The sequence below is a fragment of the Rhinolophus sinicus genome, chromosome 11 (genome assembly GCF_057876585.1).
Source record: "Rhinolophus sinicus isolate RSI-liver-muscle chromosome 11, RSI-T2T, whole genome shotgun sequence".
NCBI classification, from domain to species: Eukaryota; Metazoa; Chordata; class Mammalia; order Chiroptera; family Rhinolophidae; genus Rhinolophus; species Rhinolophus sinicus.
The window spans coordinates 21,224,323-21,236,910 of NC_142511.1; the positions used below are offsets into that span (position 1 = coordinate 21,224,323).

Below are 12,588 nucleotides of genomic sequence, written 5' to 3' on the forward strand. Positions count from 1 at the left end.
TATGTCAATCATATCTCATTAAAGCTGAAAAGAACTTTTCCCATCTATTTTTAGGCTTGAAAGTAATTTTTGTGTTTTTTTTCCTTGTGAGAAAATTCAAGATAGGGAAAAAAAATAAGGCTAGTGTTTGGTTTCCTACTTACAGGCTCTAGATTAGATTCAAGGACTGAAGTTTTACTGAAATGTTCTCTCATCAGTGAATTTCTACACCGAGGGTTCATGAAGCTACTGTTCTGTTCCAAGCCTTGTTCCCTATTTTCTAGACAAGCTCCATTAGTCAGAAATAGAGTTTTCTTTTGTATCTCCAGTGCCCAGACAGTTCTCAGCCTGTAGTCGGTACAAAATAAATACTTGTTAAATACTGAATGAAATAAATGGGTGCTACTGTCAACTGCATTTAATGTCTCTGCCAATTCATCCCTGTACGGGTTTACCGAATACTAGAGCGTTCTGAGAGATCTTGAGTTTAATAACTTTACACTCTAAGAACAAAGCTGGATTTGTCTCTAAAAGGAATGAATTACAACTGTCTGCAATTACAACAGGAAAGCTTTCTAAATCAGGCATCACATGCTGACCTATGATGCGAAGCTAATGTCTGCCCCTCAGCCTGGAGATCATTTAGTGACTGAGGACAAAGGAGAGTATTGGCAGAGAAAATGAGGAGAGAATGGAGAATATGCAGGTTTTGAACTGTTTGGTAGATCTCCTTCAAGGTTTATGAATGGCAGTAGGGTGAAGGTAAGTGTGTGTGGATGTCATTAAACAGAGGCCAACTACTTTAAAATAAAACAATGTCAAATGATACTTTGCCTCCTAAATTAGTATATTTACATTCTGCTTTTCCAAAGGTGAGGGTAGCAGCATGAATGGGCTTGTAAATGCTTTCAGAAAATGCTCTCCACTATCCTGGTGAATTACATATTAGGATTTGTGAAAGCCTGAAAGAGAATGGCTTAACAGAGGATAGTTAGGCCATCTTTGTGATGTTGGCCCTGGCAGCTATGCCTCCTCTGTTTGCACCTGGCAGCCAATAGCTGTCACCAGCAACAGTATTTATTACTGTGGTATGCCACACCCAAAGCAGGCATTCTGAACGCAACCAAATACAAGGAGGGTTTTTCTCAGAAGGGACGTATTTTAATTTTGTTACCTTTTGGTGTTGAAGGCTTTAAAAAGCAGATACATTGCAAACCATATTCTATGAGTAGATTTACAAAGATAAAATCTTTTATTCTTTTTTTAATTATAATTAATGGTGTAGATAGAAATTTTCATTTAAGCATTATAGTCTTTAACTCACATCTCATACTTAAGTGTACCAAAAAAGCAAAAAAAAAACAAAACAATGTTAGAATGTTCGCACTAGATATACCTTTGGAGAGTAATTGTTTCAGCTCCTGCTTTTCAGATGAAAAATGTAAGTCCAGAGGTTAACAGAATTGCTCAATAATACAATTACACTTAGGCAATATGCTATTTTATACATTGTCAGTATGTACATAGTATTTCCATAGATAACTGATAAAAAATTATCATGGATTTCTTGCAATTAAAAAGTTATAGGCATCAGGTATTTGTTAATCACATTACATTCCATTCTGGAGGAAAAAAAGAATTTAGAATGTTTTCTTATAATGGGGATTTTTAATTCTAATAAAGGCCAATTCACAAACAATTAATTTCTAGTCCTCCTTTAAAAGTTACTTCTTCCTAAACCCAGGAAATAATAGAGGTTTGCTAAAGTCCCAACTAATAATAGAGGTTTGCTAAAGCCTCTTTTTATATATTAGTGGGTTACTTGCATTTCTCTTTTTGGTGACTTGGATATATATCCTTTGCCCATTTTGGGACAGGTAGGGTGAAGGTTGGTCTTTGAATTATTAACTCTCAATTAAGCCCATTACCCTTTGTCTGTGATATAAGCTGCAATCTTTTTCTCCCAGTTTGTCAGCTGACTTTTTGGTTATGCTGTTTTTTCTTCTCTTGCATGATTTTAAAATGAACTTCAAGTTGATGTCCGGTTTATTATTTATATTTATCAATGTAAATGTGGCATAATACACTTTAAAAACAACTATTAAAACCATAATTACACAGAAATTAGTAGTCATATACAAATATATTCTTAAATATCCAGAATGATTCTGATATTTTCTAGAGGTCATTAGTGTGGCCCGTAATAGCCATGTGAAATGAATTTTTTTTTTTTAAGGATTTTACATGCACTATGTTTAATGTGATGCAATTAAAATGTTATTACACGTAAACAGTCCAGTAAATACATTTGTACTATATATGTTTTAGATCACATACTTCTTATTCAAAAAGTGGACATATTCTTTTTTGCATATTTAACTAGACAAGCAGTTAGAGGAAATGTTCGCTGTAATTCAGATTCAAATTTAGCAGCGCAGTCTTCCCAGTGTTCTCTAGTTATCTTTTCCTGCAACTCCTGCTCCATCTTGTGTTTTAACCCATTCATCTGAATATCCATTCCGATTTGATTGGGTTTTAAATCTCCAGGGAAATTAAACTCTCGATTTTCATATTCATTTAGCTTTCTTTTTGTAATCTGAAAGTGTTTCTTAAGTTGTTCTGAGAACTGTGGACCGCAGACACAGATTCGCAGCCCAACTAGTTCCGGCAAAGGGGAGAGAGCTGTGGAAGCTGGACCGGCTGTGGTGGTTGCCGCCATTGCTCTTCAAATGAATTTTTGATCAATAAGGATATGGATCTCTCAGAGATTCAGGGCCATTTACTGAGAATGTGTCAATACATGTTTATAATTTGGTAAATTATTAAAAGTCATGCTCTCCTAGTTAATTTAGTGTATTCTGTATCCATTCAAAAGTAAACTAATTAATTTTATATAAAAATTTACCCTTTTATTTAAATTTTAGTATGTTTTTTTATATAGAACACAGTACAAAGTACTTCTAAAATACAGTTTAGGAACTATCCAAAGCTTTTTTTTCCCCCCAGATATTTCTCTGGAATAGTCTTAACCCATCTTCCCAATAATCATTTAATGCCTTTTTAATAAACAAACATTACTTAGTTTTCTTTGAGAAAGTGAAACTGATATAGCATCTACTTTACTGCAATCTGTCTAAAAGGAGTGGGTTCTGCACTATAAACAAAAAAGAGGTGTTTAAACAAACAAGACATATATGTGTAAAGAAACATAAATGAAGAAAGATTAGCAGAAAGTGAGTTTTAAAACATTAACAGTAGTTATCACCAGGTAGTAAAATTATATGTGACTTATTTGCTTTTCATATCTTCCTTCTGTATTTTCCAAATTCTCCTTAATGAGTCTGTTCCATATTACAGTTAACCCTTCAACATGAGTTTGAACTGCATGGGTCCACTTATACGTGTATATTTTTCAATAAATATATAGTTGGCCCTCTGTGTCCCCAGATTTCACATCCACGATTCAGTGAACCACAGACCAGAAACAGTATTTTCATTTAGGCAGCACCACTACCATTGTTCAAGGGTCATCTGTATAATCAATTGAAAATAAGAAAGAAAAATGACAAACTTGTAAACAGAAATCCTAGGCATTGCCATCTACGTTTAAGTAGTTGAGACTATTTCTATATCCTAAGTGCAGTCTTTTCCCTGACTAGATAGTGTGTGCTTTCAGCACAAGGAAAGGGGTGATGGAGTGACAGTAATCCAAACTAAGAAGAGGGAGCGTCACTAGATATTGGGAGAGCATCAGCATCTTCAAGGGCACGTTTGCATCTCTGTGAAGTCACTTCAAAGATTTTATGAGTCACAGATCTTACTTTGTTGAAATGAATTGGCTCCTTTCCAAGGATCATTTTAATCCAAGGTGTTCTCTGGCTTTATAGTACATTGTCAAGGAAGGACACTGAAATGACAAGAATTTTTATTTAGATGACTGCATGGTCCACAACTGAACTATCCAGAATTTATATGCTGATAATCATGGTTCTAGCATTATATATAAATTACAAGTTCAGAAAAAGTATGTATTGCCCTCTGTTGTGGTTGCACAAGAAAGTATGGCATGAATTGAGGTACTATGTAGATAAGAGATTAATGATTACCTTTCCTCATTGCTTCTTTTGTCAAAAGAAAACTGTTCTCAGAGTTAAGCAACTAAATAAGAAGAGCTTTATTCCAGAAAACATACATACAGGTCTATCATAACACACAGATTATTTCCTTGAGTCTCTTTTCTGAGCCATGATTGTATCCAGGGAAATAAACAGGATCTGGTAGTTTGAGAAGGATCAGCTTCAGAAAGCATGTGCTCGTCCTCTAGTCACAGAGGACACTGAAAGAAGGTACTGTATAGTCTAAGGCATACAGATGCTTCCGGGGCCGTGCTGAAGCCTGTCCTCTTCCTTAATGCCAAGAACACTGTCCTCCCACCAACAGGCAGACCCCCTAATGAGGCCCTTCTGCTCACCTGACACCCCCAGTAATTACTGTCACTGGATCCCTCATCATTGTTCTATTTCTAGCTCACAAGTCTTCCCAACATCATGTGTCACCTGCATCAGCATTGAACATTCTCACGTCCTTCAACACGCAGCTGTGTCTTTGGAGTCTGCCTCTGACTATTGGGGTCTCCCTCTACCCCTGTACCTGGCCTAAGAGCACAGGTCTGCAGGTTGGTACAGATGCTAACTCACTCTTTATCCACCAGATGTTGCCGCAAAAGCTTAACATTGTTCCTGTACTTACCTGTGGTCAAAATTGTCATCTTAAAAGAGAAATTTGAGACAAATTCATTAAGGACTTCCAACTTCATTATTAAAAGGTAGTTAATAGTCAAGGTACACAATGGGAGATGCAACTTGGTGTAAAAGAATGTTTCCAAAAAGTTGAGGATAAATAACATTTAAATTCATTCTCAAACACTGTGATTAAGATTATATGTAGAAATTAGGGGAAATTTTAAAATGTGGTCCTTACTGCTAAGTTAATTTAGCATGGGAAAAAAAGCCACATAAGCACAGTGTACGGCATACACACACATAGGCGACTAATCAAGGTTTAATGAATCAATGAATAAGTGAATGAATGCAATAGAGTTAATAGGCAAAAAACAACAAATGAAATGTTGAATACTATGGGACATATTTACATACAGTTTTTAACAATGGAGAGAATTGTTGTCTTTTGGTTAAAATAAAACCAGATCAATAAAAATCTCAAGGTATAACCCTGCAAATATAAAACAATATGCAAAGAAGCTTGACCATAAAAACCACTGGATGGAGGGTATTACAAATAATTTTTACATTTTTTTCTGTATTCAATAACGATCACATATAACCCTTAAAAGAAAATAATTTATTTAAAAATGGAATAGACAGAAAGTGCTGTGAGTTCCAAAGAGAGACATCACTTTGGACTGGCATTATTTGGGGGAGATTCTTGGGTGGTGAATTCTGAGCTGGGTTAATTCAACTTAGCTTAGAACAGGGGTGTCCAAACTTTTTTCAACGTTTTCCACCAAGGGCCATATGCGGTAAAACACACAAACAGCCGGGCCACTCACTCGAGGTGAAGTACGTATTGCTTCACCTGGTTTATTTAAGTAAACTAAATATATTTTTGGAATTTGCTGTGGGCCAATAAAAAATGGATTGCGAGCCGCAGTTGGCCCACAGGCTGCAGTTTGGACACCCCTGGCTTAGAAGAAAGGTGGCAACGTATCTTAAGCAGGTAACCTGGGCAGGAATGAGGTGAAATCCAATGATATTTTAATCAGTCTTCTCAAATATTTTTAAATTAACTTCAATAAAAGCAACAATTGACCACTACTCTGGTTACTTTGTATGTTTATATTTGGTGGCAGCAGGGCTGGCTATGATTCCTTTTCCACCAAAGTACCCCAATAGTTGAGGAAAATAAATGCATCACTCCAAGAGCCTTCGAGGCTAACTCAAAGCATCTCTGAAAGTACAATATTTTCTGTCTTATCTTGAAACCTCCTGCATTTTTTTCCTTCTGCCCCTGTATATACGTATTTGTGCTAATATAGAAATAATGATATTTTCCCTTTAAGCTATTGGAATAACATCAGAAAAAATATTCTAGGAAGCCATGCCATTTCCATTCATAACTTCTAGATCCTCTTGGTATACTAGCCACACATTCCCCAGGCATATGTAAATACTCACTTGAGAAGGATCAAGATAAATGATCATTAAAGCTTCAAAAATTAAATGACCAATTCTGAATTATTAAGTAGCCATTACATTCGATTTGCTGCCCTAAATAGTCATGAAAACAAGTTATTCGACAGAAACAATATGAGTAGAAGCCAGATAATAAACAAGGCTTTGCATATTCATTTCTATTTAAGAGAATATTGACCATACCCTGTATATTTTTGTTTAGGAAAATTTGCCTATATCTTGATTAAGTATAAAATGCTTTTCCCACCTTCTTTTTCTATAGCCACTTCCACTGTCTTCTGTTGAATTTAGGATTTCTGGCATGTGTGTAGATATAAAATGCCAGGTTTAGATTAATGCACTTTGATATGAGAAATAGGTAGGACAGGAAAAAAAAAGGAAATTTACTAAAAAAAAAAAGTTATATTCTTGCTTCTGTTTTTCATAGGAGTGGTTTAATCCCTTTCTAGGGCTTTTGGTGCTTTTGTTTCTGAAAATGCCCTGGAAATCTTATGAATAGGAAATTTTGGATTCCTGGGCATAGCCAGAGCAAGCAAGGGCTGGATGAATTCCTTTGCATGATAAAGAAAAATCGAATTTTGAATTTACAAGAAAACCAAAAGTTGTATTGAGATACCCTGAAAATGCATTACAGATCTGAACAAAAGGGACAATTGTCTATTGTGAAAGAGGCCTGGAAAAAGAAAGCCAAAGTTTAAAGGTGGACTAGCCAGTGAGAAAATTATCATAGTGTGATATAGTTCAGGCTTTGATAAACTTTCCCTCTTAAGGTCCAGATAGAAAATATTTTGGCTCTGTGTGCCACGCAGTCTTTGGATCTCTGTGGCATCTGTAGTCGACCCCCTTATCTGCGGTTTAGCTTTTAACAGTTTCAGTTAACCATGGTCAACACCGTTCCAAACATGTTAAACGGAAAACCAGAAATAAACAATTCATAAGCTTTAAGTTGCATTCTGTTCTGAGTAACATCATGAAATCTTGTGCCATGCTGCCTGGGACATGAGTTAGCACTTTGTCCATTGTTTTCACGTTTATATACTCCCCACCCAGTAGCCACATAGCAGCCCTTTGGGTCATAAGATGGACTGTCACAGTATTGTAGTGCTTGTGTTTAAGTTACCATTATTTTCCTTAATAATGGCCCCAAAGTGCAAGAGGAGTGATGCTGGCAATTTGATGTGCCAAAGAGAATCTTTAAAGTGCTTCCTTTAAGTGAAAAGGTGAAAGTTTTTGACTTCAGATAAGAAAAAAGATTATATTCTGAGGTTGCTAAGGTCTGCAGTAAGAGTGAATTTTCTACCTGTGAAATTAAGAAGGAAAAAGAAATTTGTGTTATGTTTGCTGTTGTAATTCAAACTACAAAAATATGGCCACAGTGTGTGATAAGTGCATAGTTAAGATGGAAAAGTCATTAAACTTTAACATAAGCGTGTATGTATAGGAAAAAAACAGTGTACGTAGGGTTCAGTACTATCCACAGTATCAGGAATCCACTTCAGGCCTTGGGATGTTTGCCCGCGGATAAGGGGGGACTACTGTATTCAACTCTGCTGTTGCAATGTGAAAGCAGCCAGAGACAACAAGTAAACCAATGGGTGTAGCCGTGTTCTCATTAAACTTAATTTACAAAAACAGTTACCTTTTAGTTCAGTGATTTCTAATATTCAATTCTATGTTGTGTGCCACTTTGGGTTGTAGTGTAATTTCCCATTTCACTCCAAACCTTTAACAAACAGCTGAATATTTGCTACACAACAGTTTATGGTAAGGCTACTTTGAATAAGTAGAATGAAGGCAGAGGATGTGGTAACAAGACCAGTGGAGAGGACAGAGAGGAGAGAGCAGTCATAGGAGATCAGCTGAGACAGAATTCAGTGAAAGTCGGACAGCAGGGGAAGAGGTAAAGTGAAAGTCTCCACAGGATCCTTAAGGGGTCCTGCACATCTAAGGGAAGCTGGAGGCCTTGGAGATACACCCAAGTGGCAAATGATTGGGTTCCACAAGAGAAAGAAAAGTTTACTACTTCTCAAAGGTTCATAGCATCGATGCACAAAATTGTACCTAGGAATACTTTGAAAAAGAGTGCTTGTGCATAGCACTGACAGAGTCTTCACCCCAAATCACTGGAAACAAAGATAATTCAAGCAAGAATAACAGCAACAAAGGTGTTTCCAGCTCCTGAAGTACTTTCTAACCTCTGGTATCAATGATCCAACTAGTGAAATATAGTCAGATCCTGTTTCTGTTTTCGATATTTGAGTTGTTGAAAACATTTTGAATTCGTATATGTATTAGGTACCTGCTATTTTCCCGATTTGCTTGGAGAGATTGCGCATGGTCACAGTTGCCTTCTTGGGGATGTAAATGGACATTCACTTCTTTAGATTTATCATCTGTATAATTGCTAATTGGTAGGAGAGACAAAGATGGTAAAAATAACTTAATTATACACTTCTCAGTTTTGGAAGAAATTAGTCAGTAGGTTTCATTTTGAAATTTAGGGCATAATTCGCCTCAGGTTTCTGAAATCTTTGTAAGCTATCTAAAACAAAACAAAACATAACAAAATCCCATGTTTTAAGATTAAGTAAAAAGTTAGATTAAGAAATAATACTAAAACCATCCTATACATTACATCAGAACTCTAAATAGACAAGTGTTCATGTCTTCAAACAACACATTTCCATATTCCAAAGTAATACTAGTTAGTGAATATTGTTACAAGATTGTGATACTTAAGCTTCACAAAGGCTTTGCACTGAAATCTTACACAAGCCGTCCTTTTTCTCCTATAGTGAAGCTATCACTTCTGTATTTTGTACAATTAATACCCATAGTCAAAAGAGCAGCAGTGATGTCATGAAAGTGTACGAGAACTGACTGTAAAAAGAAGTATTTATCACTTTTAAATGTCAATAACAAAGTCGTGTGTAAATAACAAGAGCTAATGTTTTCTAACAGTCCTCACAAGTGAGGCTTTGTGTTAAGCAAGGTAGGAACTCTTATTATTCCTGTTTTACAATGAAAATGAAGTTTAGAGATGGTAGGTATCCTGCTCAGTCTCAAAGCTAGTAAGTGAGTGTGAACACAGGTCTTAATGATTGCAAAGCCCATGGCCTTTCCTTGTATGCTATTTTGCCTTTTTGGGGGTTATTTAATAAACGTTTCATTTCACATAAGTGCAATGATAAATAATACCAGTACCTTAGATTTCAAGTATGCATTGATTCTAGGAATTTAAGAATGGAAGCACAAAGAGTTAACTCACTCCACCACTTCTCTCTACTTCCGTAATACTCTTTGCCCTCTCGTGGAAATTAGAATGAGGGCTCCGCTCAGACCAAAAAGAAGACTGAGTCAGGAGCCCAAGTTTTCACAGGATGAGGAAGGGAAAACTTGAGATCCACGCATGAGGAAGTAAGGGTCGTACATTCAGGTGGGATGGGCTTCAAAGGGCAGTGACTATGTGGTTAGATGAGCAATGGCCTGGAAGTGGTCTTAGATGGTGAGTGGTACATAGCGTCTGAGCGAATACGACCTTAGGGAGCATATGCTGAATGAATGGCTATGCAGTTGGTTAAGGTGGTTATGAGATAATAGACAATATACATTGTTTCTGCCCCCAGTTCCTGTCACAGATCTCCTGAAACCTTTGTATAATTTTAAGTGATAAGAATACTAGGAAAATCTTTTGTTCAAAACGGTGACTCTGGGTAGGCTCCTGGATAGCTCCTGGGTCACATGAAAGACCAAGCCCTGATTAGAAGCTTGGAATTTTCAGCCCCATTCCTCTTCTTCCAGAGAGGGGAGAGGGGCTGAAGATGGAATTAATAATTGATCATGCCTACCCTAGAAAGCCTCCAAAAAATCCCAACTGTATGGGGTCCAGAGAGCTACCAAGTGGGTGAACACATCCACATAAGGGAAGGGTGATACACCTCACCTCCACGAGGACAGAAGCTCAGGACCTTCTCGACCACACCCTGTGTATCTCTTTATCTGGCTGTTTATCTGTATACTTTATGATATCCTTTAATTGACTGGTAAATATAAGTAAATGTTTCCCTGAGTTCCATGAGCTGTTTTATCAAATTAATCAAATCCAAGGAGGCCACCATGGAACCTAAGATTTATAGCCCTTGGGTCAGAAGCACAGGTGACAACCTGGACTTGTGATTGGCATCTGAAGTCCGGTGAGAACTGTCTTGTGGGACTGAGCCCAAAACCTGTGGGATCTGATGCTGTCTCCAGGTAGATTGTGTGGGAATTGAGTAAATTAAGTTGTAGGACACCTAGCTGTTATCACAGAGTTCCTTGGTGTGGGAAAAAGTCTCATACATTTAGTGGCCACAAGGGTCCAAAGTGAAGTATTCTGTTTGAATAGTAAAGGAGACAGACAGGAGGAAACAGTGAAATTTTTTTCTAACACAGTGGTTTTTGTGGACATGGGAAAATGCAGACAGCCTTTGCTGAGAGTGGTCTTAATAGTTCTGTCACTCCAAGCATCATAGCAATGAAGACTTTAAAGCTTTATCAGACTGTGAACCAGAAGTCTCTTTTGTAGAGAAATGGGTATGGATTAGACAGAAATAAGAGGCGAGGATAACTGGTCTCTGAATGGAGGAGTAACTATTATTTCTCAGATATCAGTATGTGAGTTATCTTGTTTGATATTTATCACAAATTATTGATGGAGTAAATATCCAGTGAACTATCGTATGTGCAGATAATAGCATCTTTTTTCATTAGTGAAATATCAAGGCAGTGAGGTTAAATCACAGAAATAACTAGCAAGTCTTGTGAAATGACAGGAAAGTTTTAACTAAACCTTAATATGGACAGAGGCCTTTAGATATAGTGTGATTCTTTTAGGCTAATAACTTAGGCTACAAAAAAGAGGAGAGAATGCATACTGTTCTCTAGAAGAATACTGGTTCAATATTCCCAAACAACTAAAACAAATCCAATATAATAGATGCGGTGGGGGGAATATGAAAGCAAAAAGGAACTATTCCAGCTTTGTACTATATGCAGTTCTGGATACTGAATTTCAGTGATACTGAAACAGATTCAGAAATGGGCAACTAAAATTATCAATAGAGAGCTGAATGGGTTTGTGTGTGCATATCTATATATCTATATCTATATATCTATATCTATATCTAGATATCTAGATATGTGTATACATATATACCGACTTTAAAATGGAGCCAGAGCTGTCATCCCTGAGGGGCTGCCTTGCACGTTTTGTAGTGTGAATCTTAGGAATGTTAAAATAGGGCAAAATGACCTTTGGACTGGGCCTAAAGCTTCATTGTGCCCCCAAAAACTGTTTGCAAAGATAACAAGAAAGCAGATACTAGGTTACAGGACTGATGACTACCAGACTGAAAATTAAAAACATTCTTTAGAATAAACATCACCATGTTATCTGCCCCTATAGAAATGCCTTCCTTCTATTGATGTAACTGTTCCCCTTCCCTTTCTCATAAACGCCCCTGGTCTTTGTCTCCTAATCAGAACAGTATTTAGGCTTCTGCCTGAATCAGTGCGTTCTGAATAGTGATTCTTTGATCTGAAACAAATGCTGTTGCCTCTCATTTTGAAAGGCCTTTTATTTTTAAGTTAACAGGTTCAAATTTTTGAGTCAGACAATTGGGACGAAAGCCTTAACTCGTAACAACTTCCTACTGGTAGGATTTAATCCAATCTCTAAATTTCTCTGAATCTCAGTCTTCTCTGCTTTGGAATAACATTATGGTTATCATTATCTCATTATGTTAACGTTATGGCAACCTACCTCACAGTTGCTTTGAGGACCAAAGAAAACAATAAATGGTAAAGCATTCTGTAAACAAACATGTTAGCTGTTACTATCTCATTATCAATGTTGACAACTGTATAAGTAGAGGTCCAATTTCATTACATAAAAATTATTTTGAGTGCCTTAGGTGATCCCTGCTCTCAAGGAACTCACTGTCTGGGGAGGGGGATGGTGAGGAGTGTAGTGGATACCAAGAACGTAAGAGATCAGTTAATAGAATGTGGGAAATTCAAAATGGGGGTGAGGGAGGAAATGAATACTTTGCTTGCAAGAAGCTCTGCTGTGAAATTCTGCTTTTAAGAAGTTTATATTGGCACCCTTCGTGAAATGTTAGAACTCCAATTCTACAATGCTTCTTTAGGAGACTGCATTTGTTTAGAAAATTGTTCACCTACATTTATATACTGTTTCTAATTGGTACAGAATTTCCTAATCAAGATTAAAACATTGATCTCTTTGACTTGACCTCACTGGTTTTATTATAATGGAACCGATAAGACAGAAGCTGTGTATGTTCTCTTTCCAATCAAAAGTATTTCCTTACTTAGATCTTAATCCTTGCAACATTTTTAC

General features: G+C 36.7%; 1 protein-coding gene across 3 annotated transcripts in view; it reads right to left on the minus strand.

The window, feature by feature from the left end:
- Positions 1-1,224: 1,224 nt before the first annotated feature.
- Positions 1,225-12,588, minus strand: part of CR1 (complement C3b/C4b receptor 1 (Knops blood group)) — a 101,137-nt gene continuing 89,773 nt past the window's right edge. For all 3 annotated transcript variants that reach the window (XM_088801691.1, XM_088801690.1, XM_088801692.1), the window contains exons 30-31: positions 8,491-8,595; positions 1,225-3,886 (exon numbers count right to left, since the gene is read on the minus strand). In XM_088801691.1, the coding sequence (XP_088657817.1) occupies positions 3,874-3,886; positions 8,491-8,595 (118 nt within the window). In that variant the 3' untranslated portion in view covers positions 1,225-3,873. The remainder of the gene's footprint in view (positions 3,887-8,490; positions 8,596-12,588) is intronic.